At 45.6% G+C, this 18,933-nt stretch overlaps 1 protein-coding gene across 1 annotated transcript in view; it reads left to right on the forward strand.

The window, feature by feature from the left end:
- POLE (DNA polymerase epsilon, catalytic subunit) overlaps positions 1 to 13,982 on the forward strand; it is a 54,006-nt gene extending 40,024 nt beyond the window's left edge. Inside the window, exons 36-49 of the mRNA XM_048514808.1 lie at positions 2,989 to 3,165; positions 4,047 to 4,270; positions 5,692 to 5,912; positions 7,214 to 7,415; positions 7,586 to 7,759; positions 8,776 to 8,901; positions 9,582 to 9,714; positions 10,509 to 10,689; positions 11,026 to 11,157; positions 11,668 to 11,861; positions 11,967 to 12,167; positions 12,440 to 12,565; positions 13,314 to 13,403; positions 13,523 to 13,982. Coding sequence (XP_048370765.1) covers positions 2,989 to 3,165; positions 4,047 to 4,270; positions 5,692 to 5,912; positions 7,214 to 7,415; positions 7,586 to 7,759; positions 8,776 to 8,901; positions 9,582 to 9,714; positions 10,509 to 10,689; positions 11,026 to 11,157; positions 11,668 to 11,861; positions 11,967 to 12,167; positions 12,440 to 12,565; positions 13,314 to 13,403; positions 13,523 to 13,633 — 2,292 coding nt within the window. The 3' untranslated portion in view covers positions 13,634 to 13,982. The remainder of the gene's footprint in view (positions 1 to 2,988; positions 3,166 to 4,046; positions 4,271 to 5,691; positions 5,913 to 7,213; positions 7,416 to 7,585; positions 7,760 to 8,775; positions 8,902 to 9,581; positions 9,715 to 10,508; positions 10,690 to 11,025; positions 11,158 to 11,667; positions 11,862 to 11,966; positions 12,168 to 12,439; positions 12,566 to 13,313; positions 13,404 to 13,522) is intronic.
- The last annotated feature ends 4,951 nt before the right edge of the window (positions 13,983 to 18,933 follow it).

Consider the following 18,933-nt stretch of genomic DNA (forward strand, 5'->3'; position numbering starts at 1 on the left):
TGTTTTTAATGTCAGACAGACCACCTAAAACAAGGGAGAGAAAGTCAAGGCTGGCTAAAGCAGCATTTTATTTTCTTGAACACGTGCTTGTCAGTTCAGTTCAAAGCAAGGAAAAAACCAGCCTCAGTTCGTAATGGAGAGATGCGCTGTGAACTCTCTTAATATTACCTCTCTCATCATTCTTGGGGCTGCTGCATGGAAGCAGTTTTGAGTTCTTCGGCTTTCCTCCATAGCATTGGTATTCCAAAGATCTCTGAGCCTCTCTTTTGGTATCGGTGAGGGAGTTCTGATTGAGATACACACAGGCAACACTCCTTCCCTCCCCCAGTTTTTTCTTTCAATATGAAGTGGAGTTCATTAAGTAAGGTAGAACCATGGCCCAAGGTATTCAGGAGTTAGAATCCCTGAGCTCAGAGGTAGTCATAAAGAGGATGCATAAGGCTGAGTAGGAGATAAACCTCTTCTGAGCAATGCAGCCCCCTGGAATATTACCCTGCATACACCTCACTGATATAAATACAAGTTGCTCAAGAGCAGATTCTCATTCCTTTCAGTGATGTTTGTACAGAACTTTGCAGTGAATTTTGCCCCATTGTTATTAAACAGGCTATGAATTAGGTTATATCTGGATTTTCTAGCCCAGGGCACTGAAGTGTTCTGTGCTAGTCTTGCACAGGGCAGTATGAGTAGTCAGCAGGGGATGCCAGGGAGCCATGGATAGCGTGAGTGTTTGGTCTGCATGTCCCTCTCTGTTCTTGTGATCCTTTTGTAGACTCCGCCTTTTTTAGAACTTTTGTTGCATCCTGTCTTGATGGAACTGCAGTGTTGGGGTTGGGCACCCATTTTTATTGTCTTTAGTCCACAAGCAGGAATTATAGCATAAGAACATAAGAACATAAGAACAAGCCAGCTGGATCAGACCAAAGTCCATCTAGTCCAGCTCTCTGCTACTCGCAGTGGCCCACCAGGTGCCTTTGGGAGCTCACATGTAGGATGTGAGGGCCATAATGGCCTTCTGCGGCTGTTAGCTCCCGATCCACCTGGTCTGTTAAGGCATTTGCAATCTCAGATCAAAGAGGATCAAGATTGGTAGCCATAAATCGACTTCTCCTCCATAGAAATCTGTCCAAAGCGCCTTTAAAGAAGCCTATCCAGGTTGAAGTGGCCATTACCTACCACCTCCTGTGGCAGCATATTCCAAACACCAATCACACGTTCTAGCGTGAAGAAGTGTTTCCTTTTATTAGTCCTAATTCTTCCCCAGCATTTTTCAATGAATGCCCCTGGTTCTGAAGAGTATTGTGAGAAAGAGAAAAATTTCTCTCTGTCAACATTTTCTACCCCATGCATAATTTTTGTAGACTTCAATCATATCCCCCCTCAGCCGCCTCCTCTCCAAACTAAAGAGTCCCAAACGCTGCAGCCTCTCCTCATAGGGGAAGGAGTTAGCTCCCAGTCCCCTCAATCATCCTTGTTGCCCTCTCTCTGCACTTTTTCTATCTCCCTCAATATCCTTTTTTTGAGGAATCACGTGACCAGAACTGGACACAAGTACTCCAAAGTGTGGTCGCTTCCACTGCTTTATATAAGAGGGGCATGACAATCTTTTGCTAGTTTTATTATCAATTCCTTTCCTAATGATCCCCAGCATAGAGTTTTTAATGCCTTTTTTACAGCTGCCATGCATTGAGTTGACATTCCCATGGAACTATTAACTAAGACGCCTAGATCCCTTTCCTGGTCTGTGACTGATAGCACTGACCCTGCTAAGCGTGTGGCAATGTGAGAGTTTGGATTTTTTTGCCCCTATGTGCATCACTTTTACATTTTGCTACATTGAACTGCATTTGCCATTTCTGAGCCCACTCACCTAATTTATCAAGGTCCACTTGGAGCTCTTGGCAATCCTTTGTGGTTCTCCACCACCCTGCATAATTTGGTATCATCTGCAAACTTGGCCACCACGCTACCCACCTACTTCCCAGGTCATTTTATGAATAGGTTAAAGAGCACTGGTCCCAAAGCGGATCCTTGGGGAACCTTACCACTCCCGACATCTCTCCATTGTGAGAACTTCCCATTTACACCCACTCTTTGTTTCCTGTTTCTCCAGCCAGTTTTTTAATCCATAGGAGGACTTCCCCTCTTATTCAGCTTCCATTGCGCTAAGGAGTTTTCTCAACAGTCTCTGGTGAGGAACTTTGTCAAAAGCCTTTTGGAAATCCAAGTAGACCAATGTCCACCGGTTCACCCCATGTCCACATGCCTGTTTACACCCCTCAAAAGAACTCTAGTAAGTTTGTAAGACAGGATTTGCCTCTGCAAAAGCCATGCTGACTCTTTCTCAGCAGGTCTTGCTTTTCTACATGTTTTATAATTTTATCTTTAATGATAGATTCACTACTAATTTACCAGGAACAAGATGTCAAACTGAGCTGGCCTGTAATTTCCTGGAGTCCCCTAGATCCTTTCTTAGAATTGGTGTGTGACATTGGCCATCTTCCAGTCTTCAGGGATGGAGCCTGATTTCAGGGATAGAAGTTGCATATTAAAGTGAGAAGATCCGCAATTTCATGCTTGAGCTCTTTAAGAACTCTTGGGTGAATGCAATCTGGGCCAGGGGATTTGGTAACATTTAGTTTATCAATGGCTGCCAGAACTTCTTCCTTGTCTACCACTATCTTCGCTAGTTCCTCGGATTCACCTCCTAAGAAGCTTGGTTCAGGTGCAGGAATGTTCCTCACCTCCTCTTGGGTGAAGACAGATGCAAAGAATTCATTCAGCTTCTCTGCAGTCTCCCTGCCATCTTTTAGCACACCCTTTGTTCCTTTGTCATCTAACGGGCCTACTGCTTCCCTTGCTGGCTTCCTGCTTTTGATGTACTTGCAGATTTCTCGAGTTCTTGCTTAAGGGTTCTCTACAATCACCTGCAAATAATTCCATTGTGTCATTCTTCCCCTTAAAACTGACACGGCATGATTGAATTAGGTCCGGAGTAACCAGATGCCAAACCTCACCAGCATGTACTCAGCAGACCACCGTGTTATGGTGGAGAAGGTCGGCCAAGAACTGCTTCCACCAGAAAAGCACACTTTTGAAGTGCGGGCTGAGACGGACCTCAAGACAGTCTACAGGGCAATTCAGCGTCTTCTGCTGGGCTACAAGGTAAAATTAAGATTTCAGTTCTGCCAAGTGTTCATGCTCCAGTCCAAAGCCTCACAAGAAGGATCTCACAAAAGGCTTAGCTGTCCAAGTTGAGCTTTCCTTCAGCCTTCCACAGGCACTTCTCAGCAAAGTTGTTTGCGTGCTTCTGCTTGCCAAAGGAGACAGACGGAGTTTCTCCATCTGCTAAACCCTACCTCGGCTGCTGTTTTTGGTTTGCTGCTGTTTGTTTTTACAAGTCACATTGAGTCTCGATTCATAGGAGAAAAGTGACATTAAAATTCCCAAATAAATAAGATTCCCCTGTTCCTGGCCTACCGAATCTCACTTTCACTCCATGAGCATGTTGGGAAGTATATTAAAAGTGTTCTGTGTTATTCTGGGGCATAGGGGTGTAAGCCAGTCATGGCAAGTTTCGCAGGACTGTTGAAGGGCAAGGAAAGCAGCCATCAGTTCAGAAGGTTGAGCCCCTGACTTACGTTTCCTTCCTTGGAGGAACAAGAATCCTTATTTGCCCCCTTTGCCTCTGAATGTGTCAAGACTCACTTGACCAGACAATAAGTAGACTTGTATGAAACAAAGATTTCTTTATTGAAGACATAAGATGAATCAGGAACCATAGCAAGGAAAGTTCTGATTCACAAATCAAACTTTCCACAGTATAAAGCACGCTCCCTCCGCCCCCGAGTCAGCAGTTGTAACAGTTATGAGAACAGCGAGCACTTGGCCTTCAGAAAGCCGACACAGAGATAAGCACCTGTGAGAAGAAATGAAAGAATTCACACAGACAGTAACCACCCATCCCCCCTGAAACACAGTGTTCACAGAATGTTCCTTTCCCTTCCACTCCCACTATCTAAGTGTTGCTTCTCTCTGCATGTCAGGATGAGCGGAGAGGCCCCACTCTGATTGCTGTGCAGTCAAACTGGGACTTGAAGAGGTTGGTACTTGGGATGCCTGTCTTTGAGGAGTTCCCGCTGGTTCCTGTCCAGGTAATTGATGACATCAACTATGGAGTCCTGGACTGGCAGCGCCACGCTGCCAGACGCATGATCCGGCACTACCTCAACCTGGACACATGCCTATCTCAGGCCTTTGAAATGAGCAGGTAGGCACTGGCGGTGTCAGGCGATGATTCAGGTCTTGTCCATGCAGGATTGTCCCAGGCTTAGGCTGATTCCGCATGGGTCAAAAACAACGGTGTGAAAACAGTATAAACCCTTTTACACCATTTAAAACCCTTTTACACCATTTTCATACCGTTTTCACACTGCTGTTTTTGGCCCATGCGGAATCAGCCTTAGTCCCCAGCAACTCCAATGAAAGAGGATCAGGCAGTAGGTGTTGTAAATTTCTTCAGCTGAGATCATGAGTAAACTGTACTGTACTGTACTGTACTGTTCTTGATAGACCGGTGGTCTAACTCAGTGAGCTTCACATGCTTACCTTTGGCTCCTTGAGACTGAATGGCAGCAGGCAAGGAGCAGCAGATTGGGAGTTGAAGAGCAGCAGGCAAAAAGTCTAGAGCAGGGGTCTGCAACCTGTGGCTCTCCAGATGTTCATGGACTACAAATCCCATCAGCCCCTGCCAGCATGGCCAATTTGTAGTCCATGAATATCTGGAGAGCCACAGGTTGCAGACCCCTGCTCTAGAGGTCCTCTGTGTTTAAGCCAGAGGTGCAGACGCGTTGGTATGTTGTAACAAATTAAAACAGACGTCTGTGGCTTCTTTATCTAAGAGTACTGCCAGTCATAGCAGACAACAGTGATCAAGCTTCATGGACCAATTGGTCGGACAAGGTTCTTACATGGCAAATTTTATGGAGAAAATGAAGTTTGTTCTTCTAAAATGTACCCTATAAGTAAAAACCTTAGAACCTAAAGCCAATTAATTCCTATGAGTAATAACAGGTGAACTAGAATACATCTTGATAATCACTCATTAAAACTCTCAAGATTTTCATGCTAAATTTTACAACTGATCGTGATTAAAAAATAAATAAATAAATAAATTGCTATTTTTCCAGCTACATGGATGAAATATCTTGTTAAGCATCAGTTCTGGACTCTTGGCACAATATCTGACCATCAGTTGAGCCTCAAATAGATTATGGAACTACATAAGTATACATAGACTAACATTCATACAAGTGACTAAAATAATGAATGTGTGATACCACCACATCTGAAGAAAGTAAGCTCTGGCTCACAAAAGCTTATGATTGAATAAATGTTGTTAGTTAGGCTTCAAAGAGTCACTTGTTCCTCTGCATTTATACCAGACCTGACCAATCCAGGGTCTTTTTGTTGCCTGCCAATCATGAGAGCTGATGTTGCACATCTGTTCCTTTGTGTATGTGAGCACAGACAGTCCTAGTTAGCTCATTTGTGCTTTGGGCTATATGGGATTCCAGGGCTTGAATGAGGATCCCAACAATGAAGCCTAGTCGACAGCTGGCAAACTTGTGTTCTGTTCCTGCTTTCAGCGGATGTTTGTGTATTCTCTGTTATGTACACACCTCTGATTAGGTACTATCACATTCCTGTTGGGAACCTTCCTGATGACATCTCCACCTTTGGCACAGACCTGTTCTTTTCCCGCCACCTCCACCGCCATAACCATCTCCTGTGGCTTTCTCCCACTTCCCGCCCAGATTTGGGGGGCAAAGAGGCAGATGACAGCCGCCTGGTCATGGAATTTGATGAGAGGGTCTCTGTGGAGATCAATCACCCTGGCTGCTATTCCACAGGTGAGTAATGCCAGCCAAGGAAATCCTTGCTTATACTAGAACTACCAACTCTGACTGTGATGGGAACAGTTTCTCCCACAGTCCAAACGCTGTGTACCTTCTAAGCATCAAAACTCTGACCCATTTCTCTATGTCTGATAGACTGAACAAGTTATCTGTCTTGCTTGCTGTCCTATTCCACACTGCACCATGTTTCAGAGGAAAATCCATCTGATTCAGCAGTAACTTTAATGTGAGCCTGATAGCAACTGACTCATTTTCACAGCATCTTGGTAGAACGAATTATTTCCGGCTGGTAGGAGGGAGCTGTGTTTGAACAGAAAACAGGAGGCAGTTGTCTAAAATGTATTGTCTGGAGACTGAAACCAACAGGCCATGTGCTCCCCTTCTGTGCATCACTAGATAACACAGAGATATTTTCTGACCTAGATGGCCCAGGCTAGCCCAATCATGCCAGATCTCAGAAGCTAAGCAGGGTCGGCCATGGTTAATATTACATGGGAGACCACCAAGGAGGTCCAGGGTCATGATGCAGAGGAAAGAAATAGCAAACCCCCTCTGCATGCCTCTTGCCTTGAAAACTCTAGGGTCACCATAAGTCGACTGCAACTTGATGGCATTTTTCACCATCATCATTTTCTGAAGTTAATGGAATGATATCTTGTTCTATATTGCTCAGTGTATTAAAGAAAAATCGGTCTGTTTTCGGGGTAAAATTCAGAGTGAGCATGAAGCCCTGGCCAGATTTCAAAGGAGGTTGTGTCTCCTTTGTACACTGGTGCAGTGTACAGTTAAACTGCATATGAGTACTCCTGAGCACCTACCAGTCTTCATGAATCAGTGTATGGGTGGACAGTTGATAGGTTATGTTTTCACTTGTCCTTAGTAATCTCCAGTGATGGTGAAGTTCACAAGTTATGGTAGTCTGGTTTGCAGGAAGACAACATACCAGCTTTTAGTGGTCAGAATGAACAAAAAAGAGAAGCTGATTTGAAGGTGGCACACAACCTTGGCAGCATTGCGCTTTGGCATCAGTTTACCTAACAAAAGGGAAGCTTAGCATTTACCTAGCTAATTTGACTAGCTAGAGATGGTAGAGATGGTTTTTCCTTTGCTGCAGCTATGCAGAGTGGGGGAAACAGTTTCAGCCCTTCTCACACCAGTGCCTCCTTAGAATGAAGGTGGGATGCACATTTTGACAGTCAGGGTAGAATCAAGTTGGTCCCATGCCCTCCTGCCCCCGAGGCCAGATTTTATATATATATATCTGCCTATATATATATAAATTTGCACTTCTGCAGTGTGTGTTGAGCTGGATATCCAAAGCCTTGCCGTGAACACCATCTTGCAGTCTCACCACATCAATGACATGGAAGGGGCATCCAGCATGTGCATCAGCTTTGATGTGGTTCAGCAGGCATCGCTGGAGGACATGGTCACAGGGAACCAGGCCAGCACCCCAGCTAGCTATGATGAAACGGCTCTTTGTTCCCACACTTTCAGGTATGACCCACGGTTAAATTTTTCGCAGGGCACCACCTCTATTATCAGTGGCAGAATCAGGGGAACACCCTTCTTTCTCAAGTTCAAGGTAGCTTGAAGGCCAGAAAGATGTGGTGGCAGCTTCTGGCTCAGTGTGTGCCTTACAAGGAAGATTTTGTGTGCATTCACAGGATCCTGAAGAGCATGGTGGTAGGCTGGGTGAAGGAGATCACACAGTACCACAACGTCTATGCTGATAACCAAGTGATCCACTTCTATCGCTGGCTGCGCTCACCAACGTCATTGCTGTATGACCCTGCCCTGCACCGCACATTGCACAACTTGATGAAGAAGCTGTTCTTACAGTGAGTCCACCCTCACCTTCCAAAGAGCTGTACTTACAGGGGTATAAAAGGGCAAATACAGCTAGGTGTTAATTAGCTGAATCTCCTTTTGTACCATAAGACCTAGCTGGTACCATCTATGCCCATGGTGGCGAACCTTTGGCACTCCAGATGTTATGGACTACAATTCCCATCAGCCCCTGTCAGCATGGCCAATTGGGGCTGATGGGAATTGTAGTCCATAACATCTGGAGTGCCAAAGGTTCGCCACCACTGATCTATGCCTTCCAAAATAGTGTTCTCTTAGGCTTTCATTCTCCATAAGACTAGCTGGCTGGATGAGACTAAAAAACCATCTACTACAGCAGTGGTGGCGAACCTTTGGCACTCCAGATGTTATGGACTACAATTCCCATCAACCCCTGAATTGGCCATGCTGGCAGGGGCTGATGGGAATTGTAGTCCATAACATCTGGAGTGCCAAAGGTTCGCCACCACGGTACTACAGCATTCAGATTTTAAAATAAATCATTTGAAAACCTCTGGAGCATTACCAGTCAGGTATGAAGCTGGTGGCTTTCCTCTGTTATCATTTGGTATTCCTCTTCTATACAACAATGTTCAATTTATCTACCTTCGTTCCTTGCAGCAGTGAATTCTGTACATTAGTTTAAGCATTTGTGGAAAAAATGCTCATGTTTGCCCCAACCCAGCTTCAGTTCTGTTTGTTTGGTTACTGCGAGTTTTGTATTGTGATGATTGTGGGACTTTTCAGCTGACAAATATGTTGGGCCAAGCGAAGACCTTCCCCATGCCTCTGCTGTCGCTCACTAAATAGCATCTCTGTTCTGAAGAAGAAAGTGATCGCAGCCACAATCCTGTCTCATTGCAGTCACCTTTAAAACTTGAGCTGCAAGATGCTGACTACTTTGGTCAATTCGATAAAGAGAAGTTGGAGGAGGCAAGCTATGAATTTTAGAACTACATGAATGAGTTTATCCATGACTGCTGATTTTACTTCCTGCTCTTTCCCCCAGATTGGTGGCAGAGTTCAAGCGTCTTGGCTCCTCCGTGGTTTATGCCAACTTCAACCGCATCATCTTGTGCACCAAGAAACGTCGCATTGAGGATGCCCTTTCCTATGTAGAGTACATCACCAACAGGTGTGACTTCTCAAGGGCAGTATCTGAAGACCTGGGGTCTTTGAAGTTGCCCAGGAATACTGAATTCCTGCTGCTTTCTCCAACACCAAGCTCTTGAAAGGAAAGCACTCTGGGAATTCTGCACAGCCTGGGATGTGTAGTATTTCTTGAGCCTGAATAGCCTGGCACCCATTTTCCTCCCCCCACCCCAACCTAGATAGACATAGAGTAGACTGTGGTTCAGGTTATGTACTTTACACCACCCCATCCCCATGCCATGATATTCCAGAACAAATCATGCCAAATGGACAGTTTTATTATTATTGGTATTATGTTCAAAGCATTCTTTCAGTAATCCTTGCAATAGCCCTTTAAAGTAGATCAATATCACTGCAATATAGCAGATTGCAGGGGAGTGTGTGTTAAGGCTGAGAGAACAGTGGCCTCTTAGACTGGTGAAACAGAAAAATGACCCATTGGAGCCACTGATGGTACATGAGCTCTTACATAATTAACTTTTGACTTTTTCAATAAGGGACAAAATATTGGTTAATGTAGTTTGATATCCAGTAAAGCTTCTGCTTCTTAGAGGATTCGATTTGTGGGTTTTGCTCAGTTTATGTTTTCATAATGACCTATTTAAGGTTGGGAGAGACCATCTGAGCACACTTCCCTGGTAACTGCTATCCCTTCTCTTCCAGCATCCATTCAAAGGAAATCTTCCACTCCTTGACAATTTCCTTCTCACGCTGCTGGGAGTTCTTGCTCTGGATGGATCCAGCCAACTACGGTGGGATCAAGGGCAAAGTGCCTTCCAGTGTCCACTGTGGGGAGGTAAGAAGCCAGCAGAGAAGGGTGTCTGGGAGTTTTTGAGCCCATACGAGTTATATATATATACATATAACATATCTCAGGGACTTCATTTCCCCATATTGCCTGCAGAGAGTTTTACACTCTTCTGATGGAAATCTGCTACTGGTCCTAAGGCAGGGGTGGCCAATCTATGGCACTCCAGATGGTCATGGACTACAATTCCCATCAGTCCCTGCCAGCATGGCCAATTGGAGCTGGAGCACCTTAGGTTGGCCACCCCTGTCCTAAGGCCTCAATCAGAGCTTTCTTGGCCCTGGCTCCAGCCTGGTGGAGCTCTGTCAGTAGACACCAGGGCCCTTAATCAGTTCCACAGGTCCTGCAAGATGGAGGTGTTCCACCGGGCCTTTGGTTCCTGTTATTCCATTTCGTTCCACCAGCCCCCTAGCCATTATCTACCATTACCATGGACATAAACTGTGAATATCATCTAGAGGAATATAGAACATCAACCCTCCCCCCTTCTGGTATGATTATTTTCTTGTTGGATGCCATCGTTAGATATTGTTACCTGTTTTAAATACCTATTTAATTGTCTGGTTTTATATGCTGTATATGTTGTACGCTGCTTCGAACCTAACTGTGGTTAGGGGGGAGCAGGATGTAAATTTAATTTAACAAATAAAAAATGCATGCAGGCCTTTCTGCCTGTGCACTGCAGGGACCGGAGGAATTAATCCTTCCAGAGATCAAGAAGGCTTCAGAATAAAAGAGACCAGCACTGGCTGAAGGTACTGATTTTAAATCCTTCGTTGCAGAAGGAGACAGGCAAGAAGGAGGCATCAGATGAGGAAAGCAGTGAAGGGGAAGAGGTGGAGGACGAAGAAGGAGGAGCAGAAGAAGATGGCGGAGAAGAACAGCTGGAAAACAACTGGAATATCATGCAGTACTTGCCCCAGACAGCCTCTTGCCAGAATTACTTCCTCATGATTGTCTCTGGTAAGGTTTTTCAAAGTCTCTTGTGAGTGAGGCCCAAGGCTTCCCATCTTCATGGGAAAATAATGCCCCATCAGAAGACTAAGAATCCTTATCCCCACCTCAATCCAGCTGCCTGCTCAGAAAAGCCATTCAAATTGCATTAGTCTTTCCATGTGGCTAGTCAAATTCAAGTGGTCTTGGCTACACTGAAGCAATTGCTTCCCTTGGAAAAGACTGTGTTTGTATCTGCAGGAGCCTACAGGATTTGCAGTCCCATGAAGTGGACTGCGGTCCCTGCTTCTCCTTTGGAGAGGGATTGTTGCTTTTCCATTTACCAACCTTGTGTCTCTCTCCTAGCCTACATAGTTGCTGTGTACCACAGCATGAAGGAAGAAATGCGGCAGAACACCCCTGGGAACACCCCCATCAAAAGACGGGCAAACAGCCAGATCTCCCAGGAGCCCAGGGGAGAGCCAGGTGCTATGCCTGGTGAGTGCCAGACTGCTTCCCTCCCCACACATTGCATAAGCTGTTGTGTAGTATAGCAAGTGAGATCTCTGAACTAGAGAACCTTGGCTTAGATCCCAGCTTAGCCATAAACTCATAGAAATGCTTAAGGAAACCCTTCTTCAGTTGCCCAATCTCCTCTATGCAAATAAATAATAGTACCTACCTTTAAAGATCATGGCTTGTGCAGTAAATGCTAAGTATTTTTATCTGCTAAGTCCCCTTTTCATTGCTTTCCCCCTTTTAAAAAACATATAAATACTTTTAAAAATTCTTGTTATTTTGACGTGTTGCTCTTTTTCACCTGTTAAGTGGGGTACTGATTAGCCTATTTCACAAGATTGTTACAAGGTGGCCTTTCTGCCCTAGAAATGAGTGTAGAAATGAGAATGTGTCAGTTGGCATGTGAAGGAGGCGTGGGTCTGTCCACCAAGTCACATGGTATCTGTGGTGTGTCTGTTTTGTATGTGCCGTCTCTGTCCCCTCCCTCAGGCGTGATCACCTTCTCACAGGAATATGTTGCCAATGAACTTACCCAGAGCTTCTTCACCATCACCCAGAAGATCCAGAAGAAAGTGAGTGGCTCTCGCCGCACCACGGAACCTTCTGAGATGTTTCCAGCCCTTCCTGGCTCATACCTAATGTTCAACAACCCAGCACTGGAGTTCATTAAATGTGTCTGTCAGGTGAGGAAAGTTGCAGGGTTTGTTAGATTGCAGCCCACTCTGACCTGAGCTAGGTGGCTCATATCTTATCTTTTTCTCCGCCCACCTCTCACCACCACCTCCCAGGTATTGTCTCTAGACACTAACATCACCAACCAGGTGAGCAAGCTGAAGCGAGACCTCCTTCGCTTAATTGAAGTGGGTGAATTTTCAGAAGAGGCCCACTTTCAGGACCCCTGTCGCTCCTACGTTCTCCCAGAGGTGATCTGCAGGAACTGCAACTTCTGCAGGGATTTGGACCTCTGCAAGGACCCAGCCCTCTCTCAGGTACCACTTGTCACTGTGGTGTCTTCTCCTTGCCACCAACCTCCCAAAATGACTTAATCTTCCTGGCTTTGTCTCTCTCTTTTCAAACTTACTTCCTCAGTGGCTGGATCATATTCACTGTCAGTAAGAACAGGTAATTCATCTCCTACAATTCCAGAGGCAAAAAAAAAATTATTTAAAACCTTGAAACCCTGGATCAAGCCCAGGGCCTTCAGTAACTTTCTACCTGACTTGCTACTCACTTTTGTCGATCTGTGCCTGTTGCCTTCCAGGATGGCTCCATTCTGCCCAACTGGGTATGTTCCAACTGCCAAGCCCACTACGACTCTGAGGGTATAGAGATGGCTCTGGTGGAAGCCTTGCAGAAGAAGCTGATGGCCTTCATGCTTCAGGATCTGGTGAGGAGGGATAGCCCAATTCACAGGAGATTGTAGAGCCTCACAACTCCGCCGAATGAGCCTAAGAGGGCTTCATCTTGGCCCACAAGTACTGAATCACTGCAACCTATCCCAGCTTCAGTGTGTTTAACAGCAGTGGTCCTCTTGGAAGGCTTTTAGACCCAACAGCTCATCATAGACTTAAAACTGTTCCCAAGTGATATCACTTCAGACTGTGGATAGAAAACTGGCACATTGAGAACAATGCTTACTGAGCATGCTTCTCTCTGAAATATGTCCTCTCTCCCTCCCTATTTTTAAAAAATAAATGGGGCATTCAGTCTTGCAGTTGTGGTACCTGCAGCCTGAAGTCCAGTAATTGCAGGCAGTTCTATCATGCAATAAAATATTTCAGTGTGCTGAGATCTTTAGGGTCTTGCACCATTAAACAGGAAGGATCTGGTGACACAAAGTAGGTTCTCCTTTCATTCTACCTCCCTTTTCTGAAAAATGTGACCTGGCTCCTTTGCTTGAGACATTTGCAAATATTAGCTGTTTGTTCTCTTCTAGAAGCACCTCTTGTTTCCTCCTGCCATTTGTCACTGGGAGTTGGGGGAGAAGGGAGGGATAGCAGCCTTCCATTCCGTGGACTCTGTGGTTCTGAGCCAGGGATAGCTGTTGAGCTTGCTCCACAAAAGTGTGCCAGGTGCTTTATTGGGTGTTTCCAGGCAAGCAAAGGCTCTGCTTCCAAGTGCCATTTTTGTTCCAGGTGTGCCAGAAGTGCAAAGGCATCAAGGACACCCACATGCCCGTGTACTGCAGCTGTGCTGGGGACTTTGACCTCCTCTTGCCTACCAAGGTACATTTTGCTACCTCCTTCCATTTCCCTAGGTGTGGATACCCTTCTTTTCATGCTTAGCTTAAGGCCCTTCTCTAATTCTGTGTTTGAATATGACCTCTCTTCTCCTTCCAACACAGACCTTCATGGAGCATTTGAAGATCTTCCAGAGCATTGCCCAGCACTACAACATGGCCTTCTTGCTGGAAACCATTAAATGGCTGCTACAGATGAACCCTCATTTTCTCTGATAAGAACACTGTCAGACAAAGTTGCAGCTGCACCCCTAAACTGTATGGCCTGGGGAGCCTGAGCTACTGGTGGGCTTTGCCCCAGGCCAGAAGACTCTTACAAACTTGAAATTCTTTCCATGCTTCAGGGAAACAGAAGAAGCAAGCAACCCAAATGGCTCAAGAGGAAACAGGGAACCAAACTGTGCTAAAACCAGTCCAGAATACACACACACCCATCTTGCTGCTTCCAGGATCCCTGTGTGGAAAATTATGCCTTAATTGGGGGCGGGGGTGTCTTTGTCTTTCCCAATTTTTATTGTATTTCTGTTTGGGTTTTTTAAATAAATCATAAACAATCTTTTTTTTTTCAATAACCACCAATCTTTTTTCTGATGAGCTGACTGAAACCAGTCTCTTTCCTTCATTCTTCTAAGACAGAGGACTGAAGTTAGCCTGTGGCCTCTTAACGCAACAGTGAAGAGCTTCCATTTGGTGGGATGAGATTGCTGCTCCTGTCAGTGCCCTGGAAGTAATTTAGTATCATAGCAGTGTGGGGGCTTCCCTCCCCACACACACGCTCCGTGATATACAGACAGTACTGCACTGGGCAGAGAAAGTCGACACAACACAGCTTTGCAACTCAGGTCAATCTCCCTTTCCTGCCAAAGAGCCCTTAAGGGAACAGCTGTGTGATTGTTGCATTTCTGTAAGATCAGAAGGTCTCAGGGTGTCAATAACAGTTTCGCTCTGTTCAGAAAGCAAGAGCAATTGAAGACTTATTTCACCATCAAGTCTTTCTGTGCTCTTCCACATGTAGAGAAACCTCCCAGGAAAAGGCTACAGTCTGAAGCTTGCGGGGGAGAGTTAATCCACCTCTAATGGTGTCAAGAGCCTTTATGGTTATCTGGAAGCTCTGCCTCGGAGGCTCATTTAGTGCTGCCTCCCACCACCCCCTCCCACATCATCCCATCGATCGGGGGAGGGGGCAGCAACATCCCTCCTGGACCCTCACTGAATGTTGGGAACAGCAAGGCAGTTTTCTCTGCTCATGCATTAGTAAATAAGTCATTAGTGCTCCTAATGGATCGTTGCAAAGTCTGAGCAGATCAGGTCGAAGAGGGGAGGGAAGCAAAGCCCCCCACTCGCCTTTTCCAGCACTACCGTTGCTCTCCCGGCATACATTCGTTCTCCTCACTCCTGGGTTTTGACCCTGCAGTTGCATCATGTCTTGATATTAAGTGGATTATACCAATTACTCAACCACTGTTACTTGGACAGAAAAGGGGAAAGCAACAGTAGCAAGAAAAGGTCTCACTCATGCATTAGAGTAGTCCCATCGCATCAGCTACCAACAGGAGCTTGATAAACCTCTTATTTGTTGTTTTTCTAAACCCACTCGAGCGAGGTACAGCATGGAGCTAGTGGAAGCTGTAAAAATAAGTTTACCCATGAATCTGATTTTGGAGACTGGGACCTGAGTATGAAAAGGCTGGAAACTTACATGTTGACTAAGTTACTAAGCATACCTTTGAGTCTTCCTCCACATTTATATCCCACATTTCCTTATACTTCAAAGAAGCCTACAGATCATGGTTATTGTAGTTTAAAGCCGACAAAACAGAACCCTGAATAAGTCCCTCCCCCCAGATACCTGCAGTTTGTACTCCATTAATAGCCCTGGCAAATAAAGTGGCCTTGCAGTATCTCCTAAAATTCCCAAGAAGAGCATCCCACTCACCTCCTAAAAGAGTCCTTTCTACAAAGTGGGAGCTACTAGGGTGAAGGCGCGGGCCTAGACTGATGCCAGGCAGTCTCCCTTAAGCGGGAGACAAACCAATAAGTGGTAACACAATGGCCATAGTTTGGCACACAGAGATATATGGAAGGAGACAGTCCTTTAGACCTTAAAGGTCATATCCAGCATCTTGCATCAGATTTGGGAACAAACTGGCAGCTAGTATAGCTGTTTTAAGATAGGCAAGGAGTGCTCTTGTCAGCAGTCCACTGACAGTAAGCTAGTTGCCACATTCTAAATCACCTGGAAGTTTGGTGGCATATTCAAGGGCAGCCCAAAGTACAGTGCATTACAGCAGTCAAACTTCAAGGGTACCACAAAGCATGGATCACTGTGGCCACATCAGATGAGTCTAAGAATTGGCAAACCATACGCAGCTGATAGAAGTCACTCTTGGTCACCATGCCAATCTGATTTTTAAGCAGTGAGTTTGGTTCTGTAAGCATCCCCAAGGTCTTAACCTGCTCTGCAAATTGCCAACTGTACTCCAGAACAAGAAGAAGAAGAGTTTGAATTTATATCCCCCCTTTCTCTCCTGCAGGAGACTCAAAGGGGCTTACAATCTCCTTGCCCTTCCCCCCTCACAACAAACACCCTGTGAGGTAGGTGGGGCTGAGAGAGCTCTGAAAAGCTGTGACTAGCCCAAGGTCACCCAGCTGGCGTGTGTGGGAGTGTACAGGCTAATCTGAATTCCCCAGATAAGCCTCCACAGCTCAGGCGGCAGAGCTGGGAATCAAACCCGGTTCCTCCAGTGGATCCAAACCCTCTAGAACCTCAGCTTTCCTGACCAGCATCTCATCTGGATTCATTTCAATTTCTTCTGCCTTAGCCACATATCCATGGCTTCAAAGCACCAGTTAAGACCCAAGATGGATACCTCTGAAGGCCTGGATAACAAAAAGTAGAGTGAGATGTCACCGGCATACCGATGTTGCTCAACTCCAAAACTCCAGACAGTCATTCAGCAGCTTCATATTTAAATGGGTGAGAGAACAGGACTTTGTGGGTTCTGCTTTACCTGCAACAAATCCCAGCTGGTTCTGCTCCTCCAGCAGAAACTATCTGACAGAAAAGAACAAGACCACTGAAGGGCTATTCTCTTAACACCAACTCCATACTCGGATGGATGGACGGACGGACGGACGGACGGATGGACGGACAGGTCAATGGTACAAAAGGCCACAGACAGGTCTAACAACATCAACACCATTCCACCTTTAAGTGACAATCATCCGTCCGCTCAAGAGCAGATGTGTCATCCAAGAACTCCCAAAGCTGCTCCACCCGCTCGTGATTTTTCACCTTCCCCAGAAAAGGTAAATTAGAGACTGGCCTATAACTGCTCAACTCATCCCGAGCCCATGCAGTCTTTTTTTTCAAGCAGAAGTCTAATTGCTTCCTTTCAGAGGGCCCACAGACTCCAAGACGTTAGTGATTTTTTAAACCAACAGCTCCAATACCTTTTTCCCAGCATTCTCCCAAACTACTCACTTTCCAGTTTGAATCCGGTATTGCCTTTGCAACAGCAGATTCTTGACTACAGCATCTTTCATCGCTACTGACCCCATTAGGACAGTGGTGAAGCCGAAATGACCATCATTCACCCTGATGAAGAGAATGAAACCAAATCTGTCCCAGAGGTGGAGAGCAATCTGAATATAATTGGATTGTGGAAGCAACATGATCCAGTTAATGTTTGGCTTTTTTATTGTCCACCTGGCTTTTATTATTTTTTTTTCTGAGACTGCAGGAGGAGATTCCAGCAAGGCTGTGTGAAGTATTCTGCATAGAGGAAGAAATCCTCCTCCTCCTTTTCAGAAGATAGGCAATTTTCCAGACCATAAAATCAGGATGCCTTTTTCTTCTGCGTTTGAGTATCTGCGTAGATTGCTGCCTGCATTGTTGCTCTTCACTGCTGAGCTGAGGTCTACGAGAAGGCAGCGCCCCAACCCAGGCTGGCAGCAGCAACGTCACCACTATTAATTTTATTATAGCTTTTTAAAAAGGCAAAATCAGAGCAACCAGAACCAAAGCCTCGCCTCTGAGGAGAGCGTAGAAAGGGAAATTTCAGTAGTCGCAGCTTTTCTTAACTCTCCATAACAAGTTGCATTTACCCAGAATTCCCTCTCCTGAGCGGCTCTAAAAAGTACACCTGGGCTTCCCTTTTACCTGATTGCCAAAAGCTTATCTGGTGAAGTGGACTAATAGCAGGATCCTGATGCTGAAATGATCAAGGGCTCTTAGTCTTAGTCTACTCTGCCATTACATTCTGCTTTCTTATCCAAGCAATCCCCTGTGGCTCAAAGGCCCTCTTCTCTTTTTATCTCTCAACCCAGTGGCTTGCAAGCATTTTCTTGGTCTTCTCAGGCAGAATGCTTGCAACTCCACAAAAAAAAAATCCCTTCTCCCCTAAAGACCTCAGAGTTTGGTTGGGTCTAGGAGTGCTCCTCTTGCCACATATCCTATGGTGTCACTGCCCTTCCACCCTATAATAGCAGCACCCTACTTCACCCATCAGACTCAGAAGAAGACCTCTCTTAGTTGATGATGCACCAGGCGGGGGCAACAAGAAATTCTGCCTGAGCCCATTGGTGAGTAGTGGGAGCTGGAAATGTACTGGGATTTATTCTAGAGTGGGAAGAGCTGGGCAATCAAATTAGGAACATCAATCTGCCTGCTTGGCTTCCTCTATTATCTCCAAATGCATTTCTAATTGACTTAGCCTGTCCTGCAAGCACTTAGCAGCAGCAAGGCTGTGCAACCACCATCCACGGGACATGCAAGCAAGCATGGCAAAGGGGGGGGGGGTTAGGAAGGTGATATGGGTGGGGGGAGGGAGCAGCTAGCAAAATGCTCTCAATAGCCCAAATGCAAATAAGAGACTTCTGGCCCATGAATGATTGTGAAGAAGGGAGTTTTGGCAGGAGTAAGAGAAAGTTCCTGCATCTGCAGAAGGTTGGTATAACTGGGAAAAGTACCCAAGTCCTGCTCTGATTCTACATTATATCGCCTTGTCAGGACCTTTAGTGTAAGAATGATCAAGGCTGGTCCATGCATTACACATATTACCTGCCAGGTGTATTCAGTACAATCCCCCCACCTTCTTCCTGGCAATTGCCGCTGAGGAGGAGCAGACAACGAGACGCTTGCGCAGGGATTGCCAATTCACTGAATTGCACTAGTCCACTAAACAGCTGAGGCACAGACCTGAACTAATGCTAGGGTCATAAATTCACCTGAAAATGACCTTACCTCCAGTGAAAGAGATTATGCCAAGTTGATGATCTTCTGTGCCTTTGCTTTAGGTGATAACTAAGTGCATCAGATTAATCACTCTGGATGGAAAGAGACTGACAGGAATCATGCTGAGGCACATTGGGCAGCCTCTGTTTGCATGCCAATCTGTGTGCTATTGGACCTTGACAGTGCTACGTGGCTGAGCTACCTGCTGCAACCTGCATAGGAGGAAATGACTGTTTGCTTTGTTTCTCATCATCTGTCTATATTGAATCTGGCTAAATGG

Source organism: Sphaerodactylus townsendi, linkage group LG13 (assembly GCF_021028975.2).
Source record: "Sphaerodactylus townsendi isolate TG3544 linkage group LG13, MPM_Stown_v2.3, whole genome shotgun sequence".
Classification (NCBI taxonomy): domain Eukaryota; kingdom Metazoa; phylum Chordata; class Lepidosauria; order Squamata; family Sphaerodactylidae; genus Sphaerodactylus; species Sphaerodactylus townsendi.